Source organism: Vulpes vulpes, chromosome 14 (genome assembly GCF_048418805.1).
Source record: "Vulpes vulpes isolate BD-2025 chromosome 14, VulVul3, whole genome shotgun sequence".
In the NCBI taxonomy this organism is placed as follows: domain Eukaryota; kingdom Metazoa; phylum Chordata; class Mammalia; order Carnivora; family Canidae; genus Vulpes; species Vulpes vulpes.
In genome coordinates, this window is record NC_132793.1 from 121483017 (window position 1) to 121500005 (window position 16989).

The following is a 16989-nucleotide window of genomic DNA, read 5'->3' on the forward strand; positions in this document are numbered from 1 at the left end:
AACAAGACCCCTTAGCCTCTTGAGATCTTTTTTTTTTTTAAAACTCTTTCTTGTTTAGAAGATAGTTTGAAAGTGTCTTCCTTATTAGATGGTAGTTTTCACAATGGAAAGTGACTCAAAATGAAGTCTCAGTTCAAGCCCTCTTTTTTTTTTTTTTAAAGTCTTACCCAAAAGGAAGTGAGTATGAAGTAAATTGCATAAACTTAAAGCACCACAGAGATGAAGCCCGAAGCAGGAAGAAACATGCTACCGATGTCCCAGAAGGGAACACATTGTATCATGTGAAGAGACATGACAAAAACAGCCCTCTTTAAATTACTTTTGGCAATAGTGGTCACATTCATTTTAATTTTGCCAGAATATTTTAAGACATCAAAAGGTGAGTATGTAATTATAATTTATCTTTTCTTTTTCTAATTTTTAAAAATTATGATAGCTAATGGTTACAGGAAAGGTCTTTTTGGACACATGCTGCATGAGCTGAAGCTCTATGTCTGAAAAGTTAGGAAAATGAGATTGTAATTTTAGCTGTTAGAGAGCACAGTAACCTTATTCACAGTATGTAATTATTGTGGCACACAATAATGAGATAAAAAATGAAGAGAACTATTTAAACTCTATAGATTTTAAACGTTAATTTACATTAATTTTATCACATGATTTTGCTCTTTGAAGGAGTTTCCTTCAAAACAGTGTTAAGTATACTTTTACATTCTGGAATTATTTTATAAAGCAAGTAATATTTATTATGTTAAAATGCTTGATTTCCCTCCATCACAGCTATTTCACACAAATAACTCACTATTGCCTTTTGACATATAAGAGTATTGAAAAATACAATTAAAATAAGATGAGTGAAAATTTCAGCAGGTGTGTGTACGTGGATTCATAACTGATGAAAAAAATGAACTCTATGGATAATTCAGGGACTTGTGATCTGATTGCTGAAGCCTAGGATAAGAAAACAAGTAAATGTAAACTATTTTTACATTGTTTTGAAAATATATTAATGTGACTGTTTAGATGATCATTGTGCTCCTCAGCATTTAATAAGAAAAAAGGATAAAAAGAAAGTGCTGTATTCTATCATTAAAGTTACATGAATTTGCTTAAAATCAGGGAAAAGCTTATTTTTGAGACTTGCTGGCCAGAGAACAATATTTTACTAAATAAACACTATGTGCAATTTTGTGAATGACTGGATTTTTCAAATTTTTCTTGGTTTTCTGGCATTCTGTTGCTTAGGTTAAACAATCATAACATGTATTTTAAATTTTTGATTCCACTCAGTGAAAATATAAAGAGAATAGTTAGAATTGGAATAGAGATAACATATTTCAATTTTTAAGCTTTTTGTGGTGGAGAGTAAGCTCATTTAATAGTATCTAAGGTAGGCCATAAAGGTGCACCTTGTACTTCCAAAAAGGCAGGTTCATCTTATGAAAACCAGGCAATCAGCCTTTCATAAACTGTTTGCTAACTGTCGGTTAGTGTTTTATAAGACCTGGTGATTGCTAGAGCATGCTAGAAGTTTTTCTTTTGGGGGCAGATGCCTTGACAGTAATCAACCATCAATGATTTTTGTTTTCTTACTTTCATAACTGATTACATCAGCTCTCAATACTCCCTGTATTGCCTCCCCAAACTGAAAATGGCCATTTCTCTTTTCCTGGTCCAAGAATAGCATAGATATTTCCTTGGACGTTTTGGGGGGATGGATTTACTTGGGAATTTTGTTTCAAAGGGACCCTCCCTGGGGCCAACAAACAAAAATGTTTGAAAACCATCATCTTAATCCTGATGTCATGTTGTGGTAGAAGGAATTTTGCACAGAGCCACCATCAATGAAAGGTCGATGGTTGAGCAAAATATTTTACACATGCAATACTGCAATAATAATACATTATATTTTACAATGGCTTATGGATCACCAGGAACAAGTTCATATAGCCTCACCTTCTATAGTTTAATATAGATTCAACTAAGGGCACATATTGTTTCACTTTTTCTCAGTACTTTTTTTAAAAAAAGATTTTATTTATTTATTCATGACAGACACAGAGAGAGAGAGAGAGAGAGAGAGAGGCAGAGACACAGGCAGAGGGAGAAGCAGTTTCCATGCAGGGAGCCCGACGTGGGACTCAATCCCGGGTCTCCAAGATCACACCCCAGGCTGAAGGCGCCCCTAAACTGCTGGGCCACTGGGCCTGCCCCTCTCAGTACTTTTTAAATCACAATAATAGTTGCCTCATGAAGTGAGTTGACTTATCAACTAGTATTTCATAAAATAAAATATATGGTAAAATTATTTATATGATAAGCTAAGAGTGTTCAAGGAGTGCTAAAATTAACCGTGAGACTCTCCCTATCAGTTACTTGGTTTTTTTTTTTTTCAGTTTTTTCTTATATTCTATTCACTTTAATTTCTAATATAAATATTATAAAATGATTTTTACTTATAAATTATTCACAGATACCGTGTCGTTAAGATATCAAATTAATTCAGAAGGAATCTTAATGAGGAATAATGTATTCACGAAGTTTAATAGATTTGATTTCAAAATAATAAACCCTCTGAAGGCCTAAGTTAAAAATAGAGAACCGTGTTTGATCATTTTTCATCAAGAATGTATCTGAGACCCTGAATAATCATTACTCGGAATATTCAATTATCATAATTACACAGTATAAGCTATCTAGTCTAACTTCGCCAAAGAAGAGAAACTTCTTCAATGGTGTTTTGGACTTTTAATGAGTTTGCATTGAGCATGCACTGGCAAGAAAAGCCACTTTAATACTTTCAGTTTATTTGAAAGGCAGCTTATCCTAAGATACGGTAGTTAATATAATGATTTGATACACGCATATTGCATATAGATAATAGAGATAGAAAAGGGAATGCATATATTTTGATTCAGAACTGCTTGCAATTAAGGGAGCCTGGGTAGCCCCAAACAAGAGACTTCACCAACCTTTTATTGAATTTACAGTGTTTAGAAGAGAACTGGTTAACTCCTATAAATCTCAGTGATCTTTTATTTATTTATTGATACTTCCACTTATGAATAGTGCCTCCCTGTGCTCGCTTTGGCCCATATACTGATATTGAAATGAATAGTGTCTACCTGTACCGGGAACCCAGGGCCACAGAAACAAAAGGCAATTCTTCTTTCAAGGAGTTTTCAGTTAGGGGGATGCCTGACTGATAAATAACTAAATATAATCCTGTAATTACTAAAATAGCAATGTAAAAAGTGTGATGGGAACATAAAAGTTGCTTCCATTCCTGTCTGGGGTAGATGTTCCTTCCATTTTTGCTGCAAAGAAAAACCACTGGCACAGTTCTAATGATCAGCTAATATTTCTCCTTACCTGCTTGCAGAAGCACTTTCTAAGAGCAGTAATTATTGTTGATTTTCAAATAAAATGTACTCATCTAAATATCTCAGAAGTTCTGGAAACCAGAAACTGTGGTGAGTTATAAAAGTGCCTTACTGATACTGAGGCAAGGCAAGACAGGAATAGCAGAGATGAAAATACCTGAAACCTAATTTTATCTAGCTGTCTGACTTCCTCACTTACATTTAAGAACCAAACCGACATAAACCATGTTTACCAGCTTTCATTTCCCCCTTGCATTTCATACTTTTTGATGGAAATGGTAGTATAATGGTCAGTGAACTTTAAGAAAACAGTGGATAAAAGAACTTTACTCATGAACTATAGGATAAACCCTGAAGTATATGAGCCTATGTACACTTTACTCAGGTCTGTATGATAAAGAAGAGTGTTATCAAGGGTAACTGCAACTAATTTGCCTGAAAGGATTATTTTAGTTCTTAGAGATGGGCACTTTATTTCCCTCCTATTGACTGGCTCATTAAAAAGTTAATCAGTGGGATCCCTGGGTGGCGCAGCGGTTTGGCGCCTGCCTTTGGCCCAGGGCACGATCCTGGAGACCCGGGATCGAATCCCACGTCGGGCTCCCGGTGCATGGAGCCTGCTTCTCCCTCTGCCTGTGTCTCTGCCTCTCTCTCTATCTCTCTGTGACTATCATAAATAAATAAAAAAAATTAAAAAAAAATTAAAAAAAAAAAAGTTAATCAGTAATTCCCAGTAAGGTCTGGGAAAGAGACAAGTGACTTAAAAAAAAATTTTTTTTTAATTTATTTGAGAGAGTAGAGAGAGAGAGAGGGAGAGAGAGAGCGCGGCGTTAACGACCAAACATGGGTTGGGGGAGGGGCAGAAGGAGAGAGAGAATCTCAAGTGGACTCCTTGCCTACCTCAGAGCCTGTTGGGGGGCTTGATCTTACTACCCTGAGATCATGAGCTGAGCAGAGATCATGACCTGGGCCAAAATCAAGAGTTGAAGAGCCCAAATCAAAAGTTGGATGCTTAACCAACTGAGCTACCCAGGCACCCCTAAAAAAGTTTTAAAAATGTAATACTTACACATGTACCAGGTACCATACCAAGTACTTTTACATATAAAAGTTTTTTAAAAAAAGATTTTATTTATTTATTCATGAGAAGCACACACGGAGAGAGAGGCAGAGACAAAAGCGAAGGGAGAAGCAGGTTCCCCATGGGGAACCCAATGCGGGACTCCATCCCAGGACCCCAGGATCATGACCTGAGCCACGCTCAACCACTGAGCCATTCAGGCATCCCATGTCTCATTACAACACATTAAATATTTCAAATCATTCATGGTGAAGCATCATTCTGAAGAGTGACTTTTCTTGAAATATTCAGAGAGAAGGAATAAAATTAGATGGATAGATTTACTTTGTTGTAACATTTTTTTTCTTATGGAATTTTCTGAATCTTTGTAGCATGGAAATGGATAATAATCAATAAATATGTTTACTTATATTTTTAGACAATAGGTGCTGGTTAAAAAAAAAGGATATTGATGAATATAATGCTTTCCACTGCTTTCACAGAACTGTTTTATTCTCTCCTCTCTTAGATTATATACCAGCAACCCTTGCTTGGGATGCTTTTGCTATCAGCTAGTCTTATTGCATTGGTAGATAAATGCTCTCTCTGTATATTTTTTTTTAATAGAAAAAACAACTTTCTTTAAAACAGCATGTGGTGATATATCTTACCCCTATACTGCTCTGTTTATTTTCTCCATAGGACTTATACCCTATATAACTGACTTATTTATTATATATACTTCTTGTCTTATTTCTCCAAATAGAATGTAAGCTCGATGGAAATGAGATTTTTGTCTATTTGGTCATATTTTAAGCACTTAGGACAGTACATGTCACATTAGGAGGAACTCACTGAGTATTTGTTGATTGAGTGAATTTTCTGAGTCATATTGTAAAGGAGATAAAAGGGAAACATATTTAAAGGAAGCATTTCTTGGCTGATCCTCACAACCACCTTCTGATTCAGGCAGACCAGGCATTATTATCTTCATGTTACACTTTTGAAACAAAATTTTACTGCACACCTAGAATTTTTAGGGTCCTAGGATTGAGCCGTGCCTCTAGCTTCTAGTTCAGTGGAGTGGAGAGTCTGCTTATCCCTCTGCCCCTCCCCCCAATTGTGCACACACACTCTCTCTCTCCCTTCCTCTCAAATAAATAAATAAAATCTTAAAAAAATAAATTATCTTTCCCAAATGTTCTATGAATAAATCCATTCGTAGGGATGCCTGCATTCAGCTCAGGTCATGATCCTGGGGTCCTGGGATGGAGCCCCACATCGGGCTTCCTGCTCAGTGGGGAGTCTGCTTTTCCTCTACCCCTACCTCCTGCTTGTGCTCTCTTTCTCTGTTAAATAAATAAAATCTTGGGATCCCTGGGTGGCGCAGTGGTTTGGCGCTTGCCTTTGGCCCAGGGCGCGATCCTGGAGACCTGGGATCGAATCCCACATCAGGCTCCCGGTGCATGGAGCCTGCTTCTCCCTCTGCCTGCGTCTCTGCCTCTCTCTCTCTCTCTCTGTGACTATCATAAATAAATAAAAATTTAAAAAAATTAAAAAATAAATAAATAAATAAAATCTTTAAAAAAATTTTTACTAAAAAACTAAAAAAATATCCTTATCATATCCAGACCCTCCCATTCCTTATCTGGTAACACCATGGATATATTATTCATTTGCAACATGATATATTTTTACCCTTTCCCACTCAATATTACTAGAGAAGCTTCAATTACTGAGCCCCAAATAGAAATAAAATGATTTGAGCTTTTGCTATTGAAATTGGTACTCTGTGAGTTGTTGCCAGTTGTTAAAGAGGCTGACCTGTGACCAAAGGACAACAATGTACATTAACTAGTATCTCTGTAAATGAGGCCGCTAAGGCTAAGCCATAAGCTTTTTTCTCTCTTGGCAGCTAATATTTTTAAATTGCTGAATTATGATACATAATCTCCAATAACGATGAAAGATACTTAGAAACCATCGTCTGTGTTTTGTTTAGTTTCGTTGTTTTTAAAGGCACAACTTACAATAAAATACAAAGATCTTAAGTGTTTGGTTTTATAAATTTTGACAATTGTATGTGCCTCTGTAACTACAGCCCCATACAAAACACAGATTTTCATCAGTACCAGAAAGATTCCTTTTGCTCTTTCCTGTCAAATCTCCTCCTCTCCCCAAGGCAACTTTCTGACCTATGTCATCATAGCTTAGCTTTATCCCTTCTTATACTTTATATAGATGGAATCATCACATAGTGTCTACTTTTGGTCTGGTTTTTTAGCTCAGCATAATGTTTTTGAGATTCATTTGTCATGAAGTACATCAGTGCCTCATTTCTATTTATTGCTAAATATTCCATTGTAAGAATAACATTACATCTGTCCTTTTGGCCACTGGGTTGTTTCCAGCCTTTGGCCATTATAAATATGCTGGTATGAACCTTCTTGTACAACTCTTTGTATGAAAATATGTTTTTGTTTCTATCAGGTAAATAGTAGTAAAATAGCTTACTTTTATAAAAAAAAAACCTGCATGCATCTTCAAAGTGGCTGTTTCTAGTGGTAAAAATTTCTTATTTTCTTCAGCTTGCATTTCATATACTGAAGAAATAACACCTAAAATATGTACTGTCTGAAATAATCCATGCTTCCTCCCAAGTTTCTTGACAACTCATTAACAGAGAAATAGCTTAGGTATTGAGAAAATATGACTTGACATATAGTAGTTTCTGGAGCTCCTATTGTCTGTCAAACAATGAAGGTTTTCCTGTAAATTCTCACTTTTTTTGAAGGTCAACAGAGAGTTGAGACTTTTGTTCTTGCAGTTGTAACTTGGAAAATACTCTTGGCACAAAATATCTAAAAATGTGAGATTAAAACATTGAAGACAACAACCAAAAAATACATAGTTGAAGTAGTAAGAAAATAAGAAAACTCCTTAAAGGTGGAAAAGGATTAGAAATTACGAATCCGGGGCAGCCCAGGTGGCTCAGTGGTTTAGTGTCGCCTTCAGCCTGGGGCGTGATCCTAGAGACTTGGGATCCAGTCCCACATCCGGCTCCCTGCATGGAGCCTGCTTCTCCTGCCTGTGTCTCTGCCTCTCTCATGAATAAATAAATAATATCTTTAAAAAAAAAAGAAATTACGAATCGAGATAGGTAAGCAAGAGTGAACAGATTGGTGTGATCTGAGGAACATCTACGAATTCCTGGTGGCCTAGAGTCTTGGTTTCCTGGGTCACACATGGAGGGACAGAAGCCAAAGCTTAACATTGGGATGCAAAAGGTAACATGCTCTGTGAGGGAGTAAGGAGTAGTCTAGGAAAAGTCTTGCTTGGCTGTGAGGAAATTTGTCTATCTCCATCTAGGCTGTAGAGAGAGCAAGGAAAACCTTCCCTGGAGAGTTTGTGAATATGAACTAGCCATAACTTGGATATTAATACTCATTGCCTATGAGGTGTGAAAAGCCCAATCCAATTGGGCTTTAATTTAATTGATTAAATTAATTTTTGCTTTTGTTTTTTTTTCTTGGATAAATCTGACATATGAGTTTGTATAAATTTAAGGGGTATAGCCTGTTACTTTGATACATTTATATATTTGTAATATGGTTGCCATCATAACAATAATTATCATATCACATACTTAAAGTAAAATGTTACTATGATCAATATACTGCACATTAGATATCTATGACTTATTTAGTACTTATTTAATTACAAATGTGTACCTTTAAATACCATCAATCTTGTCCCCCCAGGCGCACCCAGGTGGCTCAGTGGTTGAGTGTCTGTTTTTGGCTCAGATCATGATTCCAGGTCCTGGGATTGAGTCTCACATCAGACTCCTTGCAGGGAGCCTGCTTCTCCCTCTGCCTATGTCTCTGCCTCTCTCTGTGTGTCTCTCATGAGTAAATAAATAAAATCTTAAGAGATTTTATTTATTTACTCATGAGAGACAGAGAGAGAGAGCTTCCCTGGGCCAAAAACAGCACTAAACTGCTGAGCCACGCGGGCTGCCCCTAAATAAATAAAATCTTAAAAAAAAAAATCTTGCCCCTCTATCCTCATCCCTTGGTTTGTTTTACTCTCTTTTTTTAAATGCATTTAAAAAATATTTTTAAGTTTTTATTTAAATTCCAGTTAACATACAGTATAATATTAGTTTCATGTGTACAATATAGTGATTGAACACTTCCATACAATACTCTGTGCTCATCACAAGTGTCCTCCTTAATCCCCATCACCTATTTAACCCATATTTCCAGAATGGCTGCACCACTTTGCATTCCCACCAACAGTGCAAGAGGGTTGCCCTTTCTCCACATCCTTGCCAACATCTGTTGTTTCACGTGTTGATTTTAGTCATTCTGACAGGTATAAGATATTTCATTGTAGTTTTGATTTGCATTTCCCTGATGATCACTTATATTGAGCATCTTTTCATGTGTCTGTTGGCCATCTGTACGTCTTCTTTGGAAAAATGTCTATTCATGTCTCCTGCCCACTTTTTAATTGGATTATTCATTTTTGGAGTGTTGAGTTTTAGTTTTGTTAAATGTTTCCTTCACACTGGAGAAGCTTTTTATTTTGATGAAGTCCAATAATGTCTTTTTGTGTTTGTTTCCCTTGCCTCAGGAGACATATTTAGAAAGAAGTTGCTATAGCTGATTTCAAAGAGGTTACTGCCTCTAGGACTTTTATGGTCTCATGTCTCACATTTAGGTCTCTAATCCATTTTGGATTTATCTTTGTGTATGGTGTAAGAAAGTGATCCAATTTCATGCTTTTGCTTTTTGCTGCCCAGTTTTCCCAACACTATTTGTTGAAAAGCCTGTTTTTTTCCCCATTAGATATTCCTTCCTGCTTTGTCAAAGATTAATTGACCGTATAGTTGTGGGTTCATTTCTAGGTTTTCTACTCTGTTCTACTGATCTATGTATCTATTTTTGTTGCCAGTACCATACTGTTTTGATCATTACAGTTTTGTAATATAACTTGAAGTTTGGAATAGTGATGCCTCCAGCTGTTCTTTTTCAAGGTTTCTTTGGCTAGTTAGGGTCTTTTGTGGTTCAATACAAATTTTAGGATTATTCCAGCCCTGTGAAAAACCCTGTTGGTATTTTATTAGGAATTGCATTACATGTATAGATTACTTTGGATAGTATAGACATTCTTGCAATATTTGTTCTTCTAATCCATAAGTATGGAATGTCTTGTGTGTCATTTCCTTGTGTCATCTTCAAGTTTTTTCATCAGTATTTTATAGTTAGAGTACAGGTTTTTCACCTCTTTGGTTAGGTTTATTCTTAGGTATCATAGAATGAATATGGAAGTTTTCCTTTCTTTTCTATTTTTTGGAATAGTTTGAGAAGAATAGACATTAACTCTTCTTTAAATGTTTGGTAGAATTCACCTGTTAAGACTTCTGGCCCTGAAATTTTGTTTTTTGGGAATTTTTTGATTCTTGATTCAATTTCTTTGCTAATTATCAATCTGTTCAAGTTTTCTATTTCTTCCTGTTTCAGGTAATTTATATGTTTTTAGGAACTTATAAATTTCTTCCAGGCTGTCTCATTTGTTTGCATATACTTTTTCATAATATTCTCTTATAATTGTATTTCTATGGTATTGGTTGTTTTTTCTCCTCTCTCATTTGTGATTTTTTTTTAAAAAATTAGGTTCTTTCTCTTTTCTTTTTGATAAGCCTGGATTCTTTTTGATAAGTCTGCCATTGATAAGAACAGAACAACAATTTGTTCTATTGTTTGTTTAGTTTCTATATCATTTATCTCTGCCCTAATCTTTAGTATTTCCCCTCCTTCTTCTGGCTTTAGGCTTTGTTTGCTGTTCTTTTTTGAGCTCCTTTAGGTGTAAGGTTAAGTCATTTATTTGAGATTTTTCTTGTTCCTGAAGTAGGCCTGCATTGCTATATACTTCCCTCTTAAGACTGCTTGTGCTGCATCCCAAAGGTTCTGAACCATTGTATTTTCATTTTTATTTATTTTCATGTATTTAAAAAATTTCTTCCTTTTCGATTTAAATTTTGTTTATTTAACATATAGTAGAACATTAGTTTCTGGAGTAGAATTCAGTGATTCATTACTTACATACAATACCTAGTGATCATCATTAATTTCTTCTTGGATTTTCTGGTTGACCCATTCATTAGTTAGTAGAATGTTTTTTAACCTCCATGTATTTGTGGTCTTCCCTATTTTTTTCTTTCGGTTGACTTCTAATTTCAAAGTATTGTGGACAAAAAAAAGGTGCATGGTACGATTTCAATCTTTTTGTATCCGTTGAGCCCTATTTTATGACCTAATACATGATCTATTCTGGAGAATATTCTATGTGCACTTGAAAAGAATGTGTATTCTGCTGTTTTACAATGAAATGTTCTGAATATATCTGTTAAATCCATCTTGTCCAGTGTGTCACTGAAAGCCATTATTTCCCTGTTCATTTTCAGTTTAGATGATCTGTTCATTGATGTAAGTGGGATGTTAAAGTCCCCTACTATTATTGTATTATTATTTATTATTACTTTATGTTTGTCATTAACTGTTTTATATATTTGGGTGCTTCCATGTTTTGTCCATGTTTATAATTGTTAGATCTTTTTGTTGATTGTCCCTTTCATTATGATATAGTGCCCTTCTTTACTCTTGTTACAAGTCTTTGTTTTAAAAATCTAGTTTGTCCAATATAAGTATTATTACTCCAGCTTTCTTTTTTTTCCAGCTTTCTTTTGACATCCATTTGCATGATAAATGTTTCTCCATTCCCCTCACTTTCAATTTTCAGGTGTCCTTAGGTCTAAAACAAATCTCTTGTAGGCACCAGATAGATGAGTCTTGTTTTTTGTTTTAATTTATTCTGATACCCTATGTCTTTTGATTGGAGCATTTAGTCTCCTTATATTCAAAGCAATTATTGATAGATATATATTTATTTCCATTTTATTTCTTGTTTTGTGGTTGATTCTGGAGATTTTCTCTAATCCTTTCTTGTCATTTTGGTCTTTCCTTTTCACTCAAGGAGTCCTCTTTAATATTTCTTGTAGGCCTATTTAGTGGTCACAAAATTATTTAGTTTTTTTCTATCTCAGAAACTCTTTGTCTATCCTTTTTATTCTGAATGATAGTTTTGCTGGACAGAGTATTCTTGGCTGTAGGTTTTTCCCATTTAGCACTTTAAGTATATCATGCCAATCTCTTCTGGCTTGCCAAGTTTCTGTTGAGAAATCTTCAGCTAGCCTTATGGGTCTTCTCTTGTAAATTAAGGACTTCTGTCTTGCTGCTTTTTTTTTTTTTTTAAAGATTTTTTATTTATTCATGAGAGACAGAGAGAGAGAGAAAGGCAGAGACATAGGCAGAGGGAGAAGCAGGCTTCCTGCAGGGAGCCTGATGTGGGACTCAATTCCAGGACCCTGGGATCATGCCCTGAGCCAAAGGCAGACATTTGTTTTGGTTGCTCTATCCTTCAGCCTAGTCATCTGCAGAGGCTCTCCTTGCCTGCTATGGGAAGTGTTTGGTCCTTGGCCAATTTTAACTAGGTGTGCTCTATCTGCTTGTGAGATGAGACCTGATATCACTTCCACCAGAACTGAGACCCTACAGAACTCTCAGGTCAGGAGATGTGCTGTAGGTAGGAGTTTGTGCTGGCCTTTCCAATGAGGGGCTCACCAAGCTGAGACTGAGGCAGGCTTGACCAAGAAGGGCAGTCTAGTCAGAGAGCAGGTGTGGGGGGCTTGGCGTAAGCAACACTAGCTAGTGTTGGTGCTGCCCTGTCTCCTGCCAGTGGCTCTGGGTCTATGCTGAGGGTCAAGGGAGGGAAATGGCACCAGCCAGCTCCTTTGTTCCTAGAGAGGAGTCTCCATGAGCACTTCCTCTCAGGGACTTGCTCTGAGAAGAGCAAATAATCTCCCCACTGTGTGCCTCACTCTTCAGACTGTTGTTTTCATGCCATCTGCCTTCCACCCCCGGGTTGTTTGCCTGTCTTCTCTCCAGGAGCAGAACAGTGTCCTCTAGGCTCTATTTCAACCAAGCCTACTGACCTTTCAAACTCCAGGCTTTAAGCCCTGCTGGTTGCAAGAACTCACAAAATTCAGCCCCTCTCATTTTCCAAGTCCATCATGTTGGGGAATCATTCTCCTTGTGCATTCCCCTGTGTGCTCCTCTCTCTCTCTTTGCCTTTCTGCATGACCATGGCTTCCTCCCCTCATAGCACCTGTGATCCTATTTCTCCCCTAAACCATATCTCCACATTTCCTACCTTCTTTTATGTGGCCTCTTCTCTCTCTTTAGTTGTAGAGTTTGTTCTGTCAGTCTTCAGGTGATTTCTGGGGTGATAGGATAATTTGATAGTTATCTAGCTGTGTTCATGGGATGAGACGAGCCTACGGTCCTCCTACTCTGACATCATCCTCCCTCTCTCCCATTTGACCTTTTTAGATTTTACATATATTATATCATATAGTAATTGTCTTTCTCTATCTTATCTCAGAATAATGTGCTCAAGTGCATCCATGTTGTTACAAGTAACAGGATATTCTTCTTTCCCGTAAGTGAATAATATTCCATTGTATATGTAACATATCTTCTTTTTTTTTAATTTTTTTTTAATTTTTATTTATTTATGATAGTAACAGAGAGAGAGAGAGAGAGAGGCAGAGACATAAGCAGAGGGAGAAGCAGGCTCCATGCACCGGGAGCCTGATGTGGGATTCGATCCCGGGTCTCCAGGATCGCGCCCTGGGCCAAAGGCAAGCGCCTAACCACTGCGCCACCGAGGGATCCCTGTAACATATCTTCTTTATTCATTCACCCATCGATGGGCATTTGGGTTGTTTCCATATCTTGGCTATTATGAATAATACTGTGATAAACATGGGAGTGTAGATACCTCTGTGAACCTCTGTTTTCATTTCCTTTGGGTATCTACCCAGAAGTGGAATTTTTGGATGATATGGTCTGTTTTTAATTTTTTGATGATCCTCCATATTGTTTTCCATAGTGGATGAACTAATTTACATAACAACAGTATATAAGGATTCCTTTTTTTCCCCACCATGCCCAGAAATTTAATTTAAAGTAGTTTTGAGATAATGTGTTATTAGACACCAAGGAGCGGTAAACACCAATCCTCTCTGGAGGAAAATATCTTCAAACCAGATCTCAAATATTTCACAAACAAAATTCTAAGGAACATGAGCTACTATTAAAAATCATAAAATACATGAAGACATAATAGACAAGAGTCAACAGAGACTAAAAGAGAGAATCAGATTTTTAAGGAATTCAGATATTGGAGTTATGAGATATATAACACAAAGTAAGTATTTGGTTTGTTTCAATAAAAATGATATAAAAAAGTATGAGTAGACTATTAAAAGACTATTAAAAATAATCAGGCAGATTTTTGAATCACTATATTGTACACCTGAAACCAATATAACACTGTATGTTAACAATACTGGAATCTCAAATTAAATTTAATTTAAAAATATAACCAGGTAGATTTGAAAAAGAGTCAACTCAAAATTCTAATTATAAAAATATAATAACATGATGTAGAAACACAAGGAATGAGTAAATGGATCAGACACAACTGAATAGTGAATTAATGACTGGGAATATAGATCTGAATAAATTATTGGAACATATCACAGAGAGCCAGAAAAAGAGAAAATATGAAACAGAGGTTAAGAGACACAGAGAACAGAGGGAGAGATCTCTAATTGAAGTTACCAAAGGAGAGAAGAGACAAAATGGGGAAAAGACAATGTTTGAAGAGAGTGGCTGAGAATGTTACAAAAATGATGAAAGACACACATCCTCAGATTCAGGAAACCCAACATGTCCCAAACAAAATAAATTTAAAAATTCCATGGAACATGTAAACTAAAGAGATAAACCAGAGATAAAGACTGATGGTCTTCACAGGAATAATAATTAGCCTGGCAGCTCATTTCTTGAAAGCAACAATGAAATTCAGAGGCCAGTGGAATAATGTCTGCAAAGTGTTGAGGTAAAATTAATGTCAAACTGGAATTGGTGAGATACATTTTCACATGAGCAAAAACAGACAGTTTATGACCAGCAGATCTTTAGGGAAGAATTTGTAGAGAATTAACTTCAGGAGAAAAACCATAATCCTAGAAGGGAGGCCAGAGATGTAAGAAATGGCAGGGAAAATACTCTCAGTAATTATAAGCATGTGGATATCTAAGTAAATCTTGAAAATATTAGCTGCGTAAAACAAAAAATAACTACTAATTTGTATATCAATGAAAAAATAAGAGAACTAAAATGCGTACAAAAATAGCATTCCTTTCAGAAGCTGTAGGTGAGAATCAATTTTGTTTACTTTTCCAGTTTCTGGAAGCTGCCTGTATTCCCCAGTTTGTGTCTTCCTTCCACCTTCAAAGCCAGCAATGGCCTGTTGAGTCTTTGTCACATTGTGTTATCTGACACAGACTCTTTTGCCTCTCCCTTCCACATTTGTGATTATATTAGGCCCTTGGATAATCTAGAATAATTTCCCAGTTAAAACTTCTTTAAAAAAGATTTATTTATTTATTTTAGAGAGAGAAAGAAGGGGCAGAGGGAGAGGTAGAAAGAGAATCCTTGAGCTCACTCCCCACTGAGCATGGAGCTTGATGTGGGGCTGGATCCCAGGACTCTGGGAACATGACCTGAGCCAAAATCAAGGGTGGGACACTTAACCGACTGAGCTACCCAGGCACCCCAATAATTTCCCTATTTTAAGATAAATGTACAAGATACCTTCATTCCTTCTTCTGCCTTAATTTCTCTTTAGCATGTACCATAAACACATTTATAGGTTCTGGGAATTAGGATGTGGACATTCTTAGGAGGCCATTACTCTGTCTATTAGAATTGAATAATCAAAAAACAAGCAAGAACAAGTAAGAAATGTTAGGACTGGAAATGGACATAGTAGAAATTTAAAATGTAGTAAGAGTATTATGAATAACTTTAAGCCAATAAATTTAAAACATTAAGGACATATTTATGGAAAATATATATAATGTACCCAAACCTACTTTGGAAGAAATAGAAAACTGAAGAGTTGTAGAACTCAATTAAAGAAATTGAGCCAATAGGTTATATTCCCTGAAGGAAACACTAGGTTTCAATAATTTTACATGGTTTTCTGCCAAACTTTCAAGAAATAGATTCAATAGATAAATGCAATTTTACAATAAACCTTTCCAGAAGATAGAAACAGGGGAATATTTTCCAATTTAATTTTAAGTCTAATTTATCTTGGTACCCACGCCTAACAAAGATAAAACAAAAAAGAAAAACTTATAGGCAAATCTCATTTATAAACAGACAAATTTGAAAGGGGATGCCTGGGTGGCTCAGTTGGTTAAGCATCTAACTCTTGATTTCAGCTCAGTTCTTGATTTCAGTGTCGTGAGTTCAAGCCCTGGGTTGGGCTTTATGCTGGGCATGGAGCCTACATTAAAACATTAAGAATCTACTTGGATAAAAATGATCAAATATGTATAAAAATGTGTAAAATTATCAAATTAGATTTATACTTGGAATTCATGATGAGTCAGCATTTGAAAATCTAATAATGTAATATGCTGTATTAATGATTATTTATGAGAGACTACATAATCATCTCAAAGTTGTTGAATGAACATTCAATTATATTCAGCAGCCCTTATAATGAAAAACTGTTCCTTCTATAAGGAACAGAAGAGAACTTCCTTAAAGTGATACAGGTCCTCCAAAAATGATTATGTAAAATATTATTCTCAGTGATGAGACATTACAAGTATTCTTCTTAAGATTAAGAACAAGCAAGGATGACCTCTCCCCACATTCCTGTTCATTGTGGTACTGGGGGTCATGACAGGGCAATAAGAAAAGTAAAAGAAATAGGACACCTGGGTTGCTCAGTTGGTCGGGTGTCTAACTCTTGGTTTTGGCTCGGGTCATGATTTCAGCGTTGTGAAATCAAACCCCACCCCAGGCTCTGTGCTCAGTGGGGAGTCTGCTCCAGATTCTTTCCTCTCCCACACCCTCCCTTTCTGTTCCCCCCTCTGCTTGCACACATATGTACTCTTTCTTGCTCTCAAATAAATAAATAAAATCTTTTTAAAAAATTAAAAGAAATAAACGTATGGAGATTGGAAATCCAGATATAAAGCTGTCATTATGTGTAATTGATATGCGTATCTGCATAGAAAGCCCAAAAGATTTAATTTGTAAGAAACAGAAATTAATAAGGAAGTTTATAAAGTGGCAAAAATAAAATTGATATTCAAAAGTTAATTGTGTTTCCATATACCACTAACAAACTGAAAACATATTCCTTAGAAGATAGCGTTGGCACTGGAAACAGAAAGAATAGTACCTAGGAGGAAATGTAATAAAAGATAAATGAGACCATCGTGGAGAGAATTTGGAAATTTCACTGAACAATATCAAAGAAAACTCATACAAATAGAGAAAGAAAGAAAAAAGTGATAGGAGGAACTCAGATTTTATCTTCTCCAGTGGA

At 35.9% G+C, this 16989-nt stretch overlaps 1 protein-coding gene across 1 annotated transcript in view; it reads left to right on the forward strand.

Moving 5' to 3' along the window:
• The first annotated feature begins 213 nt into the window (after positions 1-213).
• Positions 214-16989, forward strand: part of TMEM156 (transmembrane protein 156) — a 53274-nt gene continuing 36498 nt past the window's right edge. The window contains exon 1 of the mRNA XM_025997689.2: positions 214-379. Coding sequence (XP_025853474.2) covers positions 292-379 — 88 coding nt within the window. The 5' untranslated portion in view covers positions 214-291. The remainder of the gene's footprint in view (positions 380-16989) is intronic.